At 37.3% G+C, this 21,430-nt stretch overlaps 2 protein-coding genes across 13 annotated transcripts in view; both read left to right on the top strand.

Annotated features, from left to right (window-relative positions):
* LOC109419679 (titin) overlaps positions 1–21,430 on the top strand; it is a 556,752-nt gene that overhangs the window by 415,086 nt on the left and 120,236 nt on the right. For all 12 annotated transcript variants that reach the window (XM_062853862.1, XM_062853867.1, XM_062853868.1 and 9 more), the window contains one exon: positions 19,034–19,194. In XM_062853862.1, the coding sequence (XP_062709846.1) occupies positions 19,034–19,194 (161 nt within the window). The remainder of the gene's footprint in view (positions 1–19,033; positions 19,195–21,430) is intronic.
* Positions 1,659–13,232, top strand: LOC134288591 (uncharacterized). The gene is made up of 2 exons (XM_062853876.1): positions 1,659–9,909; positions 10,140–13,232. Exons 1-2 carry the CDS (start codon positions 9,579–9,581, stop codon positions 10,736–10,738), a joined length of 930 nt encoding a protein of 309 aa, XP_062709860.1. The 5' UTR covers positions 1,659–9,578; the 3' UTR covers positions 10,739–13,232.

Consider the following 21,430-nt stretch of genomic DNA (forward strand, 5'->3'; position numbering starts at 1 on the left):
ATGGAAAATCAATTTGAAGTTTTATATGGGAGCGATTTAACGAATCACTCCTCGTCGCATTTTTTACTGGGCGCAGTCCAGCAGTTGCCCAACTGTGGAAAAGTAATATCAAAAATAATTTGAAAATTGATTTTAGGTATCAAAATACAGTTCTAAAAATCTGAAAAATAAATCAAAGTGGCACAGGAAAAGGTGCTCTTCTGAAATTATAAAATCAATAAATTTGTCAAAATCTATAAACCCTAATCTCTATATTCATCATGAATCTATATTTAAGTGTTACAGTCATTCTCGTAGGTTCAGCCTATTCCACAGCAACATTTAAACTATTCTCATAAATGACGGTTTTTCTTTTTTTTGTTTTCTATTTAATTTTATATTAGTGAAAATATTTCGCCTAGAGAGGAGCCAAGGTAATTCGGTCCTGATTAGATTTTGATTAACTTTTTTTGGTATGGAGATCAAAAGTGTAATCGACTTGATTGATACAAGAAGAAAAAGTACTGGAAATAAATTTCAATCAAATTTTGTTTTGACCATATATTGCTGGAACATTTTTAAATATTATTTCCAGTTTTTTTTTCTTTTATATGGTCGGCGTAAAGTATTATACTATCCCATGAAAGTACAATGTTGGACAATTCAGATCACAATTTCTTTAAGGATCATACATTTTCAAAAGCACTTGAAATATTCCAAAATGTTTGTTTCCACCCGTTATTATCTTTCATAGACAGTAACTCCCATTGTTTTAAAAATATGTGACTAGATTATTTCTCTGCTAATACACCTCACCAATTACCCCGATCAGCTCGATCGAAACCCCGACAACCAACCAGAGCGCTCCAATTGCGCCAGCAGTGTGTGACATTTTCCTCCCAGTAGTGAAACATTGTATGTATGTACGTGGCTTTCAGCAGCTCATTATCAATAGCCAGAACGGTGCGTACCACAACTCCAATCTGCCACCATCCGAGAGGGCAATTAAATTCGACTTTCACAAGACGGTTGAAAATCCCCATCACTTTGCTCCTCGTCATCGTAGAATAATAGCATCCCGGGTTTGACGAAAAAGAAAACTGTTTACGAAAACACGCGCATAAGTTATGACATGCGGGTGAGATCCCGTCCGCCCGTCAGAAAAGATCGAATTTCTCCCCCTGCTGTGAGATGTACAAATTTGTTGGGGAACTCACGGAGGAAAAAAGATTCCCGCGCGAGTCTATCCATCGCATTGCAAGGGGTTTATTTTTTCGCCAAACCGGCGACAGCCGCACACTGTCCACCACAGAACACAGCCGACTTTTAATCACAGAAAAACCAACACACCTACCACTGACCCAACGGCCAGCGCAGTGCTATTTCGAAAATGTGGGAAATTTTCACCGCCCGACGACGGTTGATTTTGATGTTCTTCGTCGATGTCCGTCACGACGGGTTATAAAACTTACGCACATCGGGAGAAATTTTCTTGAAAAAAGGTCTAAAGATAAGGGGCTGTCCATAAACCACGTGGTCATTTTTTTGGGACTTCTCAACCCCCCCCCCCCCCCCGCGTGGTCATTAGTCCATACAAAATTTTTTATTCGTCCATACAAAATGGTCATTGGGCGAACCCCCCCCCCCCCCCCCTCATGACCACGTGGTTTATGGACAGCCCCTAAGCTACCGGGTCCATAAAGAGCAGTTGCGGGATCCTTTTATTAGTAGCTTAAATTATGACGTAAGAGATTTCTCAACGAATACTCATAACTGATTTGTTCAAGCGTCCTTTCCCCTCTGCTCTTCTTGCCTATTCCAATTTTCTTTTAGTTTTTTTTGTGTTAGGGTAACTTCAGTGGTCCTGCATAAACGACTCATGAAAAAGTTATCATTTTCCATAACAAAATCAAAAATTGCCAATAAAGAAGTAGGAGTGGGGGTAATAATAATCTACAAATCTTTCATTAACAAATAAATAAATGCATTCATAAATATTTGATTTTTGGGCAGCAAAAATGTCAGAATTTCCTCAAATAGATCAACAATTGCAATAAATTTATTTATTGAACTTTTGTTATTCTTTCCACCCCTATTTTCAAATTTATTATGGCTGCTGTGGTGTCCTTCTGGGAATTCCTCCAAAATTTACTTTGGAGGATTTTTTCCAGAAATAGGGTAAAAGCCCCCTTCTCCGGCCTAGTACCTATATTCATCTCATTTTGTCTCAAAGACTAAAGATGTGCGCCGTCGAGATTTATTACTTCACGCCGCCGGATGTTTTGATTTTCTAGCACGCCGCCAGCTTAAAACTCATCACGCCACCGAACTTAGAATTTCCCCAATAATCTTCAGAAAATAATCGATTTAAGTTTAAACGCTCCCAAAATGAATGCATGTCATTCATTGCCGAATAAACAAAATATTTCGTTCAATGATCCTGTTGAGATTTTAGTTACTTTTTAGTCACTTATATATCATCATATAAAAACCCTAGCAAATATCATATTCTTCACACAAGGTGTATAAAGCATGCAATGACAGCATGCATGCTTTTCCCTGCGTGACGTCATAACGACGTTCGTTTATAACACTAGTTTACAAAATAAAACGAAAGTCGTGAACTTCTGTCAACGACCAAAATTTTTGAAGCATAATTTAGCGCTGATTTCGAAACCGTGCTTCAAAAAATTTAAAGTAGAACAGTTTTTGAGTTTTAGCTCAATATCGAGTTTTACAACTTTTTAAAATATGGAATTTAATAAAACTCAAATATCTTGCGTTTTGTTCAACCAATTTTAAATCTTTTTCCATAAATTAAAAGCTGACTATAATACTATTCGATCATCTGAATGCAGGTTTTGTGTCAGATTGATGAAATTCAAGATATTTACGAGTTTAGGGGACGATCTCCTTAAATTTTAGCAAAATTTCCAAAAATATATGAAGATTTGTATTTTTTTCAACGAGTAAAAAACGATTTAAAAATTCTTTCTCGACGTTTTTTTGACATATCATATGTAAGCGAGTTACAGTAAAAAATTCAGCTCCATCGGAGCATTGATCACGGAGAATGAGATGTTTTAAGTGAGCGACATTGCTTAAAAATAGAACAAAAATTGGTTTCCAAAAATCAACCTTGTATGGAAAGTCGAAAAAATTTCCGCTCTACTGTAATTTTTTTCCTTCGCGTTTTCGAACTCAGGGCATGATTCTACACCAAAAACAATCATCAGCTTACCAAGTTCAAAAATGCTGTAAACTAGTGTAATTGAGGGGGTTAGAAGCAAAGGGGTGTAAGTGACAAAAACCCACTTTCGAGTAAATGAGGTTTAAAATTTTTCATCATTTTTTCATTACATACATACAAAATGTGAGGAATTTCAAAATAAACCCAATTTTCTCCGATTTATTATAAGTTTTTTTTAATCATCGTAAAAATAATCTTAAAAAAGTTCTTGAAAGCTTGAAATCTGAAGAATTCAGGTCCTAATAATTCAATTCATGCCATAACTTAAGAATTATTTAGGCAGCATCCATTTATTACGTAACGCTAAAATTGAAATTTTTGCGACCCCCCTCCCCCTCCGTAACGCTTTTTTGTATGAAAATCCAAAATTTTTTGTATGGGCCGTAACGCTTGGTCATACTCTCGGTCATACTACCCCCCTCCCCCAAGAGCGTTACGTAATTTGTGGACTGCGCCTTATGGATTTTTTTATTTATTATGGAGCGTTTAATTGTCTGCCGCACTATATACGAGTGCGCAATTACAAGTTACTACACTAAAACCTTAATTTATGCACATGGCTGGGGGTGCATAAATTAAAAAAGGCATAAAATGAGGGAAATTCGTGCATAAAAAAACTCCTCCATAACGCTTCCGTAACGCCTCTGAATCCCGTCGAAAATGCTCTGAAACTTCCTGAAATGCCTCGAAAATCCCCCTAAACCCCTAAACCCCCCTCGGACCCCATGTAACGCACCTGCGACGCTCCGAAACCGTTGAAAACTCATTCGTAACGCTTCCGTAACGCTTCTGAATCTCGCCGAAAATGCTCTGAAACTTCCTTAAATGGCTCCAAAATTCCCCTTAAACCGCCTCGGACCCCATGTAACGCACCTGCGACGCTCCAAAACCCCCGAAATCTCCTCCGTAACGCTTCCTTAACGCCTCTGAATCCCAAACCCCAAAATTCCTCTTAATAAGACGCTCCGAAACCCCCGAAAACGAATCCGTAAGGCATCTGAATCCCGCCAAAAATGCTCTGAAACTTTCTGAAATGCCTCCAAAATCCCTCTAAAATCCCCTCGGACCCAATGTAACGCATCTGAACCCCCAAAAACGCCTGCCTAACGCCTCCGAATCCATCTAAGACCCACTTGCACCCGTTTAACGCACGTGAGATCCTCGGAAACCCCTGAAAACGTACCTGTAACGCCTCCAAACCCCGTCGAAAATCCTCTGAAACTCTCTGCAATGCTTTCGAAAACCTCCGAAAACCCCCCGGAGATCTCCTGGTACCTCGCGGAAACCCCTGGGAACCCCCTGAAACTCCCCTGTGACTTCCATTTGCTCATCCTTATAAACACCCTTTAGCCGCCGTTGCAATAGTTACCGTCATTATTAAATATTCTTATGCACAATATTGGTTCTGAGTAGCTTTCCCTTAATTTATGCAGGTCATAAAAAAAAGATGCATAAATTAAAAAGTGCATAAAAATAACATGCATAAATTGAGGTTTTAGTGTATTTACATTCTCATATGCAAAGTATAGTTTGTTAAAATGTTTCGCTATATGAAATGTAAAAGAGCGAAATATTGAAATCTCATTTTTAACGCCGCCGCCGCCGACGACCAAAAAAGATGTTTTAAGGACAAACGTCTTGAAATCCCGCTTCAGCAGTGCATTGAAACTCCAGACGCACAAATCTCAAGAAGCAAGCCTCAAACAACAATGCATTTTATTATTCCGTTCTTGCTCACTTGTAATTAGCTTAAAATAAGAAGCTCAGGTGCGCTGGTTTTGTTTACGAAGAGATTTGTGCCCTCAAAATCGTGCCAGACATCAAGAAACAAGTAGTTAATTGAATGAGATTTGGTCACTACAAATACGATGTTTTTTCAATCAGAATATGGTCGTTTCTTGGTTTAACATCTTGGTAATCGAACTTCTACGCAAATCGATCAATAATTTCATTTTCCAACGCCATTTCTTTCAAAATATTTGGTTTGGTTTTCATCTAAACATGCTGCTACCGCTCAAGCTTTACGAACTATCATCCAGTTCGGCAGCACTGATTTGCCAATCAGCTGTGAATGTATGCGAGTGCAAAACGTGGGAAGCGAGCATCTCGGCGAGCATAGACGATTCGTCGCGCCGCACATTGTTGTGACTTCTCCTTTGCGAGAGAGAAAAACAATCACAATGAAACTGTCACCTGCTAGGGAAAGGGAGTGCGTTAGTAGGTGAGTGCAGAATGCTCTACGATGAGAAAATGTGAGAGTGGTTGTGGATTTGCTGTAAATACTGTTGAGATGAAAAAGGGGCCACCCGGTGGACCGCGATGAGATGAAAATTTTACGGTGTGCTGAAGATAGGTGCGAGTGGCTCGCGATTTGTGATCGCAATTAAATCAAATATTGAAGATAAATCCCACTCTAGTGCATCGTAGGATCAACAGTGGAAGTGAGCACGTGTGTTAAAGGTTTGTATCATTAAGTTTGAAGCGTATACATTGCGCTGTGAGTGATTTTTCATGTTGCACATCCTTAATGAGACTAAGATAGGCACAAATACCCAACCTTGTGAGGATTCTTCCAGGAATTTCATCAGATGATGTCCAGTGGCTTCTTTGAATTCCTCTAGTCTTTTTATAGGAACTTCTCCAAGAATTCTTTTATAGGTTTCTTAGGGATGACTACATAGGCATTCGATGTACAGGGGATAGTCAAAATGATCGGGACAGGCAAAATTTTCACTTTTGAAAAAATGTTCAACTAGCTGTAACTATTCTGAAAGTGCATCAAAAATACTCAAATTTTGACCGTAATTTGCTAAAGTAATTGTGTATCAGTGGTCCAAATTTGAAAAAGCTATTCGGGCTATTCTGCACGAAGTTATAAAGATTCTAGAAAAAGGCATCAATATTCGATGGCCAACTTTGAGCTGTTATATCTCCGGATTCTAGAAACCTATTGCAATGAAATTTTGACCATTTATGACTTATATAATGAACTCTGAAAAACATTTGTCTTAACTTGAAATTATCAACAAGAGAATACATTATAGCGATTTTATTTTTTTTTTCGCGATTTTTTAGTAAATTGGTCTATTTTTGATATGCATCCCATTACTTTTTCTAATTTATTGGCGGCTATGTTGTTACTTGCCTCCAAAACACAATAATATAGAAATCAATCATAGGAAAATTAAATGAACAATAGTTTGCATCTTGAATTTTGACACGATGTTGACGTTTTTGATAATTTGGTGTTTTATTAGAAAAATATTCTGATCGTTATAATTTTCTTCCGTGTTAAGAATTTTAAGTTAGGTTGGAAGTTTTTCAAAGCTCATTATATAAGTCATAAATAGACAAAATTTCATTGCATTCAGTTCATTGAATCCGGAGATAAAACAGCTCAAAGCTGGCTATCGGATAAATCTACCTTTTTCAAGAATCTTTATAACTTCGTGAAGAATAGAATAGGTCAACTTACAGTGAACATTTGAGAATATTTGATGAACTTTTCTAAAAGTTACAGCTAGTTGAACATTTTTTGAAAAGTGAAAAATTTGCCTGTTCCGATCATTTTGTCTATCCCCTGTATTCCTTCTTAGTATTAACCATTACCATATTCATGGTGCGTGTACTCAGTACACGACGCGACCGCTCCCGGGTTAAGACTATTAATCTGCTGCGTTCAGTTGTCATAGGAACTTACGTATTTTCGGCAGTTTTGTTCTCTTCGTCATGGGTTTTTTAACCTGTTGATCTCAGAGTTGACCTCAAATCCTTCCCAACCAAGCTGAGTTGTATTCCCAAATTTCAGGCAATTCGGCTCACAAGAATCCCCCATGACGAAGAGAACAAACCTGCCGATAATACCCTTCATCACCCTATTTTAAAACAGCCAACTGAGAAATTTGAAGCGATTTCTCGGTTGTCTTATATTCGATTGAGCTATTTTTTGTGTAAAGTTGGAGCATTTATGTATGTAGTAAGCTTGGATGAAACACAACAACAAAAATTGCGGTGGACATAAAGTGGGTGGCATCGTGTATAATGATTTTCGACTGAATTTTCAGAACGGGACCAAAGGAAAGATGTTAAAAATCGATGTTCGTTATCATTTTCATATTGTTGTTAAATAGAAACACACGCGAATCGTTGCTTTAAAAACACATGAGTTGCATAGCGCTCGTACGCCAAGTGAGTTACTGATTGCCCACTTCTTACTTTTTAATTTTCAATGCTTCACCCTCTTTGCCCTTTATTTATCATTCGAGCGGGTTCGAAGCAAAGGGGTGACAAAATGGTCACTTACACCCTTTTGCATCTGGGCCCCTCATTTCTCATTGCTAACTACTCCTTTCTGCTCACTTCTTACTCCTCACTGATTCACTTTTTACAGTTATATTATGAATATTCACTCTTGCTTACCAGTGAAACTCACACTTTCTTTTTCACTGTTCACTGCTCACTTTTCATGCCTCTCTTCTCACTCCTTACTTCATCATACTTCTCACTCTGGGATCCATTCAAATTTTAATATTTTATGGGCAGTGCCTCTACACTTTTTACTGCTCACTCCTCTCTTCTCTCTTCCCACTCCACGCTTATCACTATTTAATGCTCACTCCTCGCTACTCACGTATCTCTGCTCTACACTCCTCACTGCTCATTCTTCACTGCTCAGTCCTCACTGCTCAATTCTTACTTTTTGCTGTTGGTTTCGCATTACCCACTTCTGACTCTTCACTGTTTATATAACACTTATAACCTCACTGCCCAGCTAACACAAAGTCTTATCCCAAGCAACACACATGTCATATAAGAGTTACGGCAGTGCAAGCTTTGGTTATATAAAAGATAGTTCAATGTTATTTCAACACAATGCTAGAATAACGACCAATTAACTTCTACACTGAAAGACGGCTTGCGGTTGAAATTACTATTCTGCAGGGTAAATTTAAATACACAACGCCACTAAATTTGTGCAGACTGAATTTCGTTTCATTTCAACAGATCAATGTTTTCATTTTTACCATGGACCCGATTTGCAATTAAAAAAAGTATCTGTTGGCAGCCGAATTCGAAACAAGAACCTTGAGTTCGCCAGGCCCGCACGCTACCACTACGCTATCGACCTGGTTGGAATGAAGAAAAACAAAATGCACACAAGAAGCGTTTGTGAGTCAGTGATCACGTTTAACCGTGGTAAATTTGAAAACATTTTTATGGTGGTCATTACCGCAAGCCGTTTTTCAGTGTATACAACCAAAACTTGCGCTGCCGTAACTCCTATATGACATGTGTTTTACTTGGGATATGATGTTGAATAGGACGCTAAAGTGGAGGCCGTATGCGTACATCCTTCCATTCACCCGCGTGTAAAGTGTGCGATCGTGTGTTGACTGGGTGTTCACTGCTCACTCCTCACCGCTTCACATGTCCCGTTTTTCGTTCCTTGTCGTAACATCCACACTGGAACAAAGCCTGTTTCTCAGCTTAGTGTTCTATGAGCACTTCCACAGTTATTAGCTGAGAGCTTATTCTGCCAATGACTAGCTTACATGTATGTATATGACGAATTTCGCCCCAAATCGTATTCGGAGTTGGCAGCACCCTCTCAGATTACAATGAAACTTTCTGGGTATGTACACCAAGACTAGATAAGCCACTTTGCATACTTAGTTTCTTCAAAATTTATCTGGACTGACTTTTGAAAAGGGCTAAACTTTTTTTATGGATTTTTTAAAAATGTTTTTAATCAAAAAATGACTACTCCTACAAAAAAATGTTGTATGGGAGATTATCACAAAATAAGTCAAATTTTAAGAAAAAAATACTGAAAAAAATCCAAAATGAGCCCTACACTGAAAAAAATCATTTCTAAAAATTCAAAGTTGATTTAAAAAAAACGCCATTTTTGATTTTGATGAAATTTTGTCTCAAGACAGGTAATTATGTTCCCTACCAACCGTCCATACATCACAAGATAGGCACTTTTAAGGAAACAAAGTTTTTCTAACAAAAACTTTTTCATGTCCAAATTATTATTTTTGAAACTTATTGTGTCATATGCGACAATGCAATGCACCCATATTCACGCAGCAGCACTCTAGAAGTACGAAACAATATACAATTAGAACACGCATTTAATACGTGCTGCTGTAATTTCTACCCAAACGTTTCTACCCCATGTTCTTACCTAATATTAGGTAAGGCTATTTATTAGATTCGAACTACCTAATCGAAAAAAAAAAATCAAGAGTTGTACCTAAAGCAAATATGAACAAAACAAGAAAATGAATCGATATCATTCAACGTGTTACTTCTCTTTGGTTATTAAAGGCAGTTCTGAAAAGTAATGGATCAATCTTATAAATCAAAATTCAACAAATTCAAGTGCAGTGCAAAAATAAACAATCCAAAGTGCAACCGTCATAATCTACGGGGCATGTCATTAAGATTGATAGATAAGATTCATTCCATGGGATATACACATGAAATCGACGAATCGATGAGTATTTGTGAGTCATGTCGTGGATTGATAAGTCACAACAGAAGCCCGAATACGAAAAAACGCCGATCGGATGGAAACGACGAAACTATGCAACCATCATTTAGTGGGCAGCAACATCATGATGTTCCAGAACCAGAACCGTCAACGAGTGGTCAACAAATCGAACATGAGCTGGGTAAGTAAGCCTTCAACGTGTTAGCTTCTTTTATATAACTCATTTTGCAGCTCGTTGCAAAACTACATTTTTCAGTATTCTTCGTATTTATCCAACCCGGCAAGCCTCGTTGGATAAATGTACTACTTGTGCGAAAAAAAATCATTTTTGCAACTCGTTGCATAAGTAACTATCATTAACATTCTACTGCATTCATTATTATATTGTTAACCTTAACTTTTATCTTACAGATATGGTACCATCTATTCCATCATTGGAGTCAATTCCGTCAACAGATCAACTACAGGGTCCCCATAATATTGAGAAGTTTAATACCATTGCTGAAACATTGAGTTTATCGCCAATCTCATCTAGAAACATGAGAAGTATGGAATATCGCATAAACAAATCATTGCAGATTACGAAAGCAGTTCGAAAAAATATCTTCGGAATAGATTCAACGGATGTTGGCAAAGTGGAGGCGAATGACGAGATAATTATGCAGTTAAAGGATAAGTTCAATCACCCTACAACTGACAGAAGCGAACAGATTAAAATACTATCTGTACTTCCTAAGTCTTGGTCGGTAAATAAAATCACAAGAGAGTTTAACGCACCAATATATATGGCGAGGCAGGTGAAGGATCTTGTTTATGAACAGGGTATTCTTTGTACCACCGAAAAAAGAAGGGGGCATGGTATTGATGACGATACAAAACAAATAGTAAGAGAATTTTTTGATGATAATGATATCAGCAGGCCAATGCCAGGAACAAATGATTTTGTTTCTGAGGTTCGAAATGGAAAAAAACAACAAGTTCAAAAACGACTTTTGATGATGCTTATATGATTTTTGTAGATATGTACAAAACTGTGAATATTGGTTTCACAGTATTTACACAGTTGCGACCAAAGTATTGTATTTTACTTGATTCTACTGGTATACATAATGTATGCATATGTACTATTCATGAAAATGTAAATTTAATGTTCAACAGTATAAGAATTGTGTCACAAGATGAAATAATACAAAAAATGCTTTGCGATATTTCCACCAGAACAGATAATTGCTTTTTCCGTGCTTGTGAAAAGTGTGCTTGTAATGAACACATTGAAGAGGAACTTACATTGATATTAGAATCAAAAGACAAAGAAGAGATTATATTTCAGCAGTGGTTGAATACTGATCGCTGTAATTTAGAAACGATTATTAAACCTGTTGATGAATTTGTTCCGTATCTTGTTGATAAAATTGACAAACTTATAACACACGACTTTATTCATAAACAACAATCATCATTTCTCAGAAATAAAAAAGATACATTAAAGGATGATGAAATTCTTGCGATTTGTGATTTCTCTGAAAACTATTCATTCATAATTCAAAACGCTGCTCAAGGATATCATTGGAACAACTCGCAAGCAACAATACACCCATTTGAAATTCACTATATGAAAGATAATAAACTTGTAAATGTTAGCTTCATTATCATATCGGAAGTAATGGCTCACGATACAGTTGCGGTCCAGTTGTTCATCTCAAAAATGATAGATTTTATGAAACAATTAACGAACTTTTCTAAAATTTATTTTATGTCTGATGGGGCAGCATCACAATACAAAAATAAGAAGAACTTTGCTAGTCTATGTAGATTCCAGTCAAAGCATGCATTAAGAGCAGAATGGCATTTTTTTGCAACGTCCCACGGTAAAGGTCCATGTGATGCTATTGGTGGCACTCTCAAGCGAATGGCAAAGAGAGCAAGTCTTGCTCGAGATTATGGAAATACCATAACAACTCCACGAGAATTATATAACTGGGCAGTTGTACAGACAGATAAAAATATAACTAAATTAAATTTCTGTTACGTATCCACTGAACAGTACATTAAAATGTCAGAAGATCTCGAAGAAATATATAATAACGCCAAAACAATACCAGGCACTCAGAAATTCCATAGTTTTTTGCCTATTCCTGGCGACAAAGTAAAGGCAAACAGGTATTCTAATTCAGAAGATGAACCAAAAATATTTAGTATGATCGGAAAAAAATAGAAAAGAACATGTTTGAAATTGGCTCTAAGACACATATATATATATTTGAAAAATTCATAATTATAAATAATTGTATATTTAAAAGTGCACTTCAATACATATTGCGATCAAACATTACATTTCCTAAGAAAATACATTTGTAATATTTTCAGTTTTTTATGTATAGGAAAACCCTTCCAAATGATTGAATAAATAACACAAAATCTCCTAGAAAATTGAGTTTCATTGGATTCTGGGATTGTTATGGCCTTCACTGGTTTTATTGTTGATAACAAAATACACTGAAAAAAAAAATCATTCGAACAAGAAAAAGTTTTTGTTAGAAAAACTTTTTTTCCTTAAAAGTGCCTATCTTGTGATGTATGGACGGTTGGTAGGGAACATAATTACCTGTCTTGAGACAAAATTTCATCAAAATCAAAAATGGCGTTTTTTTTTAAATCAACTTTGAATTTTTAGAAATGATTTTTTTCAGTGTAGGGCTCATTTTGGATTTTTTTCAGTATTTTTTTCTTAAAATTTGACTTATTTTGTGATAATCACCCATACAACACTTTTTTGTAGGAGTAGTCATTTTTTGATTAAAAACATTTTTAAAAAATCCATAAAAAAGTTTAGCCCTTTTCAAAAGTCAGTCGAGAAAAAAAATTAGAAAAATGAGTATGCAAAGTGGCTTATCTGGGCAAGGTCTACACACCAAGAAAGTTTCATTGTAATCTGAGAGGGTGCTGCCAACATTTGTTCGAGTTGGCGCGAAATCCGTCATATATCATATGGATTGGACATACATCATCAAGATACTCAATACCCAAGGAAGTCATGGAAATTTCTTTTACAAAAAGTTCCTGCACCGACCGGGAATCGAACCCGTTACCCTCAGCATGGTCATGCTGAATACCCACGCCTTTACAGCTGTGGATATAGGGACTTTTCTCGTTTTTTTGCCGTTATTTATTATTCCTCACGGTTTACTTCATACTTCTGGCTTGCTGCACTGATTCACACTCCTCAATACTTATTTTCTACGGTTGAATGCTCACTTCTCACTCAATCTTCACGGTGTCTGGCCATCTGACCGAACGCTGTTTGGCTGAACGTCATTTGACCGAATGACAACTAGCCGAATGGGTCGTTTGGCTGAATGCCATTTGGCAGAAATATGATCAAAACAATTTAAAGGAACCTTTTGACATTGTAGCTGCTAGTAGGATCTTCAGGAGCCATGCACAAATAACGTCACGCTTTTAGGGGCAAGTGGGAGTTTTGCATAACGTGACGACCCACACAAAAAAAATGGGAGGGAGGGTTGAAAAAAGTCGATTTTTGCGTGACACAATTTGTGTATCACCCCTCAGAAATATTTCTTACTTTTGATCTTAGGCTATTCTTTATAGTTCAACCATTCAGTTTTTATTTCGAATGAGTGTAATCAGTTGTACCTTTTAATTCCGCCCTATACTGCTTATCCTTTGACAGATACACGTATTTCGACTACCACTTGTAATCTTCCTTATTGGCAAGTGGATAACTGACACTGAGGAAGATTACAAGTGGTAGTCGAAATACACGTATCTGTCAAATGATAAGCAACATAGGGTGGAATTAAAGGGTACAACTGATTACACTCATTCACAGAGGGTATTCTGCTTAGAGGGTTCGAAAAGTCGATACATGATCATTCAGTTTTCGGTTGGCGCTGAAACTGCCAATATCTTATCCGAGAATTGTTTTTCTTTAAATCAGAAACGGTTCTTCTGAGTAATACTTATGTGAAGAAGTGACATGATCACATAAGTTCATTCATTTTTCGGCCAAACGGCGGCATTCGGCCAAACAACACTTTCGAACAAATTCCGTTCGGCCAAATGACTCGGAAACGCACTTCACTCCTCATTCTTCACTGCTTATTCCTCATTACTCGCTCTTCATTCCTCACTTCTCACTCCTCACTACTTCCCATCCCATCCCATACAGTTCAGTACTCGTTTTATACCGCTCACTCCTGACTTATCTTCTCATTTCTCACTTCTCACTTTTCGCTGATTTACACTTCTCACTGCTCATTCCAAACTCACTTTTCAGGCATCGAGTACACGAAGTCAAATATTTGAGAATGAATGAATTGAAGGGCAAACATTTGTTTGACCCTAATGAAAATCTGATCAAGTCAAAAGAGATGTTTGAGCATTGATCTGTGTTTAGTCTAATATTTGAAGCCTGTGTTACAAACAATAACACAGCTGCTAACAAGTCAAAACATTATTTCAGCAATTTAATCATAGGAATTCTTCAGAAACTCCTAGAGGATTTCCATAAGGAACTCCTGGAGAAATCTTAGAAAAACTTCTGGAAGGTTTCAGAATTTTCAGAAGGAACTTATGGACAGTCCCTGAAAATAATGCCATGTACTTTTACAGCAGGAACTCCACGAAACCTCCCGGAAGGAACTACCGCAGAATTTTCAGAAAAAAAAGTATTCTTCTGAAGAAACTTATGGAGGATTCATGAAGAAAAAGTTATGAAAGTTTCCCATGAGGAACTTCAAAAAGTACTTTTGAAGAAACCTATAAAAAATCCTAGAGATTCCTACAATAAAGTACTGCAGGAATCCTAGATAATAATCCTACACACTTAATTTTTGATATCGAAGCTCGGTTTAACAATGCCGAGATTTGCACAGCTGAGAACTCAGCAAACTTTTTTCATGAGATCTCAGTAAATAATTGCCGATAATCAGCATGCCTCGGTTCATTACCAATCAACCAACCAATTTGTTAACTGAGTCTCGGTTAAAATTGAGAAACGGAGATTCGCACAGCCGAGCGCGGGAAATAAAACTAAGTGTGTAGTAAAATCCACTAGGTACTTTCAGATAATTTGCATAAGAAAGTTATGTAAACTCGCAATCCCAAAAACTTCTAAAGGGCCTCCAACTTCCAGAGGAATCCCGAGAGAAATTGATGGGAATTCATGAAAGAAGCTCCCTAAATATTTATAAATGGAACTCCAGAAAAACTCTCAGAAGGAACATCAGCAGAATTTTCAGAAGAAACTTCAGAAGAATTCCAAGAAAGAACTTATGGAGAACTCCCAGAATGGCAATTCTGGAGCTAGACCAAAGTCAATTTTGGAGAGAATCCAGTAGACGATCTTGGAGGAATTCAAGAACGAAACCATGGGTGAATCCCAGCAAAAATAATGTTCGAATGTCAGGAAAAACTACTTGAGTAGCCCCAGAAGAAAGTCTTGGATGAATCTTAGGAAAAAAAATCATAAAAAAATATCTCTTGTAAGCATTTCCGCAGGAGCTTCTGAAGAAAACACAGGAGATTCCTAGGAACTCTGGAGGAACTCCTGAAATAATTTCGAAAGAAATATCTACTTAAATCTCAGAAGAGCTTCACCTTATAATGAATTTCTTACGGAACCCCATGTTGGAACTTACTAGATGAACGAGGAAGAAACATTTCTTGCGAAAAGTTTGATCAATCGGAGCTGGAATCGAACTCTCATCCTATGGCTTCCAAAAATTCCTCCAGGTATTCTTCTGGAAATTCATCTAGGAGTTACTCTACACAGTTCAAAATTGATACAGCAAGTTCGCTTTCAACACAATTCTTCATCGGATTGTAAAATTACGGGTTGTCTGCAGTGTGGAGCTTGCTTTCAATTTAGTGTGCAAGAAATTATTTTATTCAAAATCAGATGAATAAAAATAGAAATTCAAACGTTCTAATATTTACGTTAAGTGTAGTTTTCAGATTTTTTTTTCAGTGTGATATTTCCTCCGGGATTTCCTCCGAGAAAGTCCTTCAGAAGTTCCCCCTGGGTGTTCTTCTAGAAATACCTCCGGGCGTTCATCCAGGATTTGCTTCGGAAGCTCCTCCAGTAATTCTCCCGGGAATGGTACGGTTATACGTTAGGTAACGCTAACCACACGGCCACGAGGCTGCACTCAGGACATCTGGATCAATCCCAAAATGAACACCTTGGGAAATTCTATAGATCTACACCGTCCAAAATTGTTACATCGAGTTCGCTGTAGCAAAATGACCTCCATCGCTTTCAACGCAATTCTGCATCGGATTGTAAAAATACAGGTTGTCTGCAGTATGAAGCTTGCTTATAATTTTGCTTAAAAGAAAATCTTTTATATAAAATCGAATGAAATGGAATGGAAATTAAATCGTTCCAATATTTACATCAAGTGTAGTTTTTAAAAATTATTTCTGTGTAGGTTTTCTAGATATCCAAACGAAAGCTTTTCATCAAACTTTACTTCATACACACAACTCCACACGAGATTATCTAGGGAAGTCCCAGAAACATTCCTGGAGGAACCCAACAAGAAATCTCTTAAGGAAATCTAAAAATAGTTCAGGAGAAATCCCAGGGCATCACATACAAAAAACGCATGAGATTTACCCGAGCAGGAGGGTATAACAACAGCATAAGAAAATGTGTTTTTTTTGCCAAAATAACTGAGTAATGAAATCAGTTGTTTTCATGTTATTAACATAACAAATTTTGTTATCAACTTGGCTGTCATAAGCGGCAAAATAACAAAAATCATAACACAAAAAAGCTCCTGGACAACCAATTTAATAGCTGCTTGATGGCCTTTCAAGTGCTTACAACAGTACTTAGTGGTTACCTGGGACGTTCAGTCCCAATTAGAGGAGCTAATTAACAATGTAAATCTGGAATGATTCATTTTTAATTCAACTTGTTATTATCGTGCTATTGTTTAATCAATTTTTGTACACTCTCAATAAACAACTAAATTTGTTCCATAACAAAACTCATTATTGAAATATTATTTTATGTGTGTATATCAATAGTTTGATCATAACAAAATAAGATTGCCAAACAAAACATGGTATAGAAAAGTAATGCCTTGATAAGTTAATAATAACAAAACAAGATATAAAAACAGATTATGTGATTTGATAGTTATTAGTTTGATATTCCTCTCTGCTCGGGTACTGAAGATGACTTAGAAAACTCCTACAGAAATCCTTTGAAGAAGCTTACGAAGAAAATGATGGAGGATTTCTTGGTGGAACTCCTACTGCAAACCCCAAAGGAATTCGTGGAGAATTCCCGGAGGATTTTCAGAAGAATTCTTAGAGATATTTCACGTGAAATTCTTGTGAAAACACCAGAAAAGAGAATGAATACCAAAAGATTTTTCCAAGCAGATTACAATAAGTTACCCAAACTAATTCTAGTAAAAATCTTTGAAGAAAGCTAAAATATAATAATATAACTAATATAAGTTTCAAAAACATGAATCTAAGAAACAACCCATCAAGGAGTCAAGGAAGATCTTTTGAATGCTTTTTAAGGATTCAGATTCCTCAATGGAATCTATGAAAAATTACTCTTACAGGAATCAAATAACAAATTCTCGGTGGGATTTTTAAATGAAATATGTGGATGGTTTCCAGGATAAACCGTTGAAGGAATCTCAGCAGGAACTCCTTGAGGAATCCCAAAAGGACTGTTCTAAGAATTATAAGAGATAATCAAGCAGAGTCGTACAAGATTACCTATTAAAATTTAACAAATGATCTTGGGGGTACCCATTGAGGAATCTTGAAAGTACTTGTGAAAGATTTCCAACAGATTACATAAAAGATTTCCATGAGATAACGGGGATCTCCAAAAATAAGCCCTCGGAGATTGGGATGAAGTATTGGGTGCAATTCCCGGTTAAATCTGGACAACATATTCCAAATCCAGAAGGCTATTTTAACATACGTTCATTTTTGCTAGGGTCCCCTAACTGTCTAGTAGAAGCTTTGACTTGGCAATCTGGACACGGCAAGTTCCCCAATTTCCAGTCCTTTCGGGAAATTTTCTCTGCATTTTCTTAGGCATAGTAGGTCATTGTGAGTGCCAAACAATTTATGAATTCATGCAATTGCATTCTAAAACAACCCTTCCATCAATAGTTGTGTTTGTTAAATCACTGAGAAAATTCTCGGACAAAACTCTATGGATAGATTTCCCGTGAAATCTAAGGAGAAATTCACTGACGCAATACTCGAATATTGCTGGTAATCGCAGGAAAAGTTACCCAAGTAATCAAAAATTCCTCTTCCCAAGACAGAGTACACTTTCAAGTTTCACAAAGTTCAGAACGGAACTTTCTGGCTACTTAAACGTCTCACACTGATCTTGATTGGAACTTAGCACTGCAGCTTGAAAGCTGTTTAAGATGCCTCTTAGAGCTTGGTCACAATTTTCTAGTTCCTAGAAGTCTATTCCAGTTGTTTGTTTTTAATTGTTCATAGCACAAATCTGAGCGAGTTTTTCAGTCGTGACGCCTGGTAGTGTTGCCAGAACAATTTCCCAAAAATAAATGGAGAAATGTCTGGAGAAACTCTTCAATGATTATTTAATACCACTTCTGGATGAATACATATACCAATATTGAGCTAATTATGAGAAACAGATCAGAACAATATAATAGCAAAAAAAAAACGAACTGAATTCTAGCTTCCATGATTCATCCAGTATATTGGAAATGCCAAGTGTTCAAACCAGTGTATCTACAATACTAAAATTTTACTAGGATACTCAATTCTAAACACGATAAGTGTACACTAACCATATGTACATATTTATTTAATGTTAAAAATCTTGCGGCCGAGCAAGTTTTTGAAATACTGCAGAATATATTCTCTTGATAGCAATCGATCAAAAATAATAACAGTAAACTTAATTACCCACTGTGCATAGATTCTGCCGACCACACTGCTAATCCTAGCTCAGAAAAATCAGACACTCACTCCCGCGCATGGCATCGGCGCAACGAAAGCTAACATTTTTGATATTTGTCCAAAGAAAAACGAAAACAATAACAAATAACACCTCCCGTCGAATTTTCCAATCAACTGCTTACTACACACGTGCCGCCCAGCACGCCTCGAACACCTGTTCAAACACCAATCATGACTCACACATAACCGTCGTCGTCTGTCGTCTGTTGGGCACAGTCTGCCCGCCCCCACTCGCACACTCAGTCACTCACTAATGAGATCTTTTCTATCACTCTCTCTCTCCCTCGCCCACCCACTTATAGCTCTGGAACCAACCGAGTTCCCCAGCTTCCCGGTACCCCCGTCCAACGTGATGGCCCGGGTTGGCCAAAAGATCAAACTGGAAGCCGAAGTCGCCGGAACGCCACCGCCCGAGGTCATGTGGACCCACGATGGAATGCATTTCTCCAACCGGGAAGTGAAGGTGAGTTTTTTTTTCGGGTTTTTCCTCCCATATTGTTACGCAAACGCCTCGTCGTATCCTCCATCGAAGATCGTTCGCCTCCCGAACAAACCCACACCCACACGAGCACGAACAAAACTGCACTATATGGTGGGTGGTAGGCAGGCAGGCAGACAGGCGGTTCAGTACAAATCACGGACACCGCGGCGAAGAGGATTACCGAGCCACCCACACTACCAGCTAGGTCATACATATAAGAAATACCGCAGTCATGAACATTATGAAGTGGGCACACACGCACTCGATTCTCCTGCCCCATCGAGGTATGCCCTGAATTGATTGTCGAGTGGTTCAATCTTGGGCAAGTGGCTATAAAACACTCAATTAAAAGATCTTTTCCTGTCCTGCTGGCGTTCGAGGGGTGGGAAACTCGCACTTTGGGAGGAGGTTCGGGAATAGGAAAATGACGACGTGTCGGTGGGGATGCAGTGTTGCCATTTGAAGGTGGATGTGGATTGTTATAGATGTGTTGCGTTTAAATCGTTTAATTGGTTTGTTCAATCTAATAAGTTTTCTAAGCGCAACATTTTTTTGTCTCAAGAACAAACTTATGTGTCTCCGACAGATTTTGGGCCGCTGAATCCGAATCCGGGCTCAGATTTGCTCCAGCTTGTCACAATGTTGAGCTATACCTCAATTTATATGGCAAAATATGCGTTTTTGGGCTTTTTTGGTTGCATGCCATTAGGCATGGACATAGGGAATCGCGCTACTTGGGCGGTGGCTTCTATATTCGTCTGTTTTCCACTATAACTCAGTCAATCTTGAACCAATTGACACAATTCTTGGAATGCGGTGAGATAGGTATAGTATCTACCCGTGTACAAAATTTCAAGTCAATCGGTTCAAAATTGACCGAGTTACAGTGGAAAACAGACGAAATTAACAGACGAAGAAAACCACCGCCCAAGTAGCGCGATACCCTATTTTCTTCAAGCAATCGAAGAGTAAACTAGTCAAATAATATTTGAATTAACGACTCATGCAAAATATTTCGTTTAATCAAATCAAATTTGATAGTTTTAAGTAATTTATGTTAGTTACAATATTTCCCGTCCAAGTCACCCTCCAAAAGTTGCATGCAAGTTTACTTACTAACATGAAATGTATCAAACTTGGTTTGGTAAAACGAAATATTTGACATGAATCGTGAATTTAGCTGTTAATTGACCAATTTACCCTTTGATTGCTTAAAATAAATATTTCCATGCCTAATGGCATGCAATCAAAAAAGCCCAAAATCGCATATTTTGCCCTATAAATTGAGGTATAGCTCAACATTGTGACGTGCTGGAGGAAATCTGAACCCGGATTCGGATTCAGCGGCCCAAAATCTGTCGGAGACACATAAGTTTGCTCTTTAGACAGACCAATAGTTATTTTATTGCGCTGTGTAATGCTCAAATTACAAGAATAAGAGACGAACCAGCCAAGGGCTGAAAGTCTCTTAAATAAAGACAAATCAATCAAATTGCAATAGTTTAAAATATTGTAATAAAGAACACGAGGACCATCCATAAATATCCCAATAAGAAACAAGGGATTTTCAAAAAGGTTGAAAAGCAATGGATTGAATATACTGCACAATGGAATGTTTATAATAGTTTTTCAGCTGGATTTAAAAATATCTTTCCGTTTTTGCTCTTATAACTCACTTCCAGACTGTTCTCTTATAACTTAAATACAGTGGGGACACGATTTTGTCAGCTATTTTGAAGTAGAAAAATAAATACTTTTTTCATTCAGCATTTCATTTTTATAATCAATATTAACGCAGTTGATGTCTTTAGGCTTCATAGAAAAAATACGCAATGAACAAAGCTCGTATAACTTTTGAAAACGACCAAACTTTTTTTGAAAACTAGCACATTTATGCCATTTTAGCACTCAAACCTAGTCAATGTTTTAAACCAATATCGTTTTAAATTACTAAAAGATTCCAGCTCTCTCTCTCTTCTTGGCGTAACGTTTCAACTGGGACACATCCTGCTCATCAGCTTAGTATTTTATGAGAAGTTTTAATTGAGGTCTCCCACAGCCAATGTCAATTTTGTATATGTATTTCGTGTGGTAGTCATAAAGATTTTTTATATACAAGGCAGTGGAAATATCGATTATGAAACGGATTTTGGGCTTACCGAGAATCAAACTCGCCACTCTCAGCATGGTTTTGCTGATTGCACGTGCGCTTACCACA

The sequence above is a fragment of the Aedes albopictus genome, chromosome 2, assembly GCF_035046485.1.
Source record: "Aedes albopictus strain Foshan chromosome 2, AalbF5, whole genome shotgun sequence".
Taxonomy (NCBI): domain Eukaryota; kingdom Metazoa; phylum Arthropoda; class Insecta; order Diptera; family Culicidae; genus Aedes; species Aedes albopictus.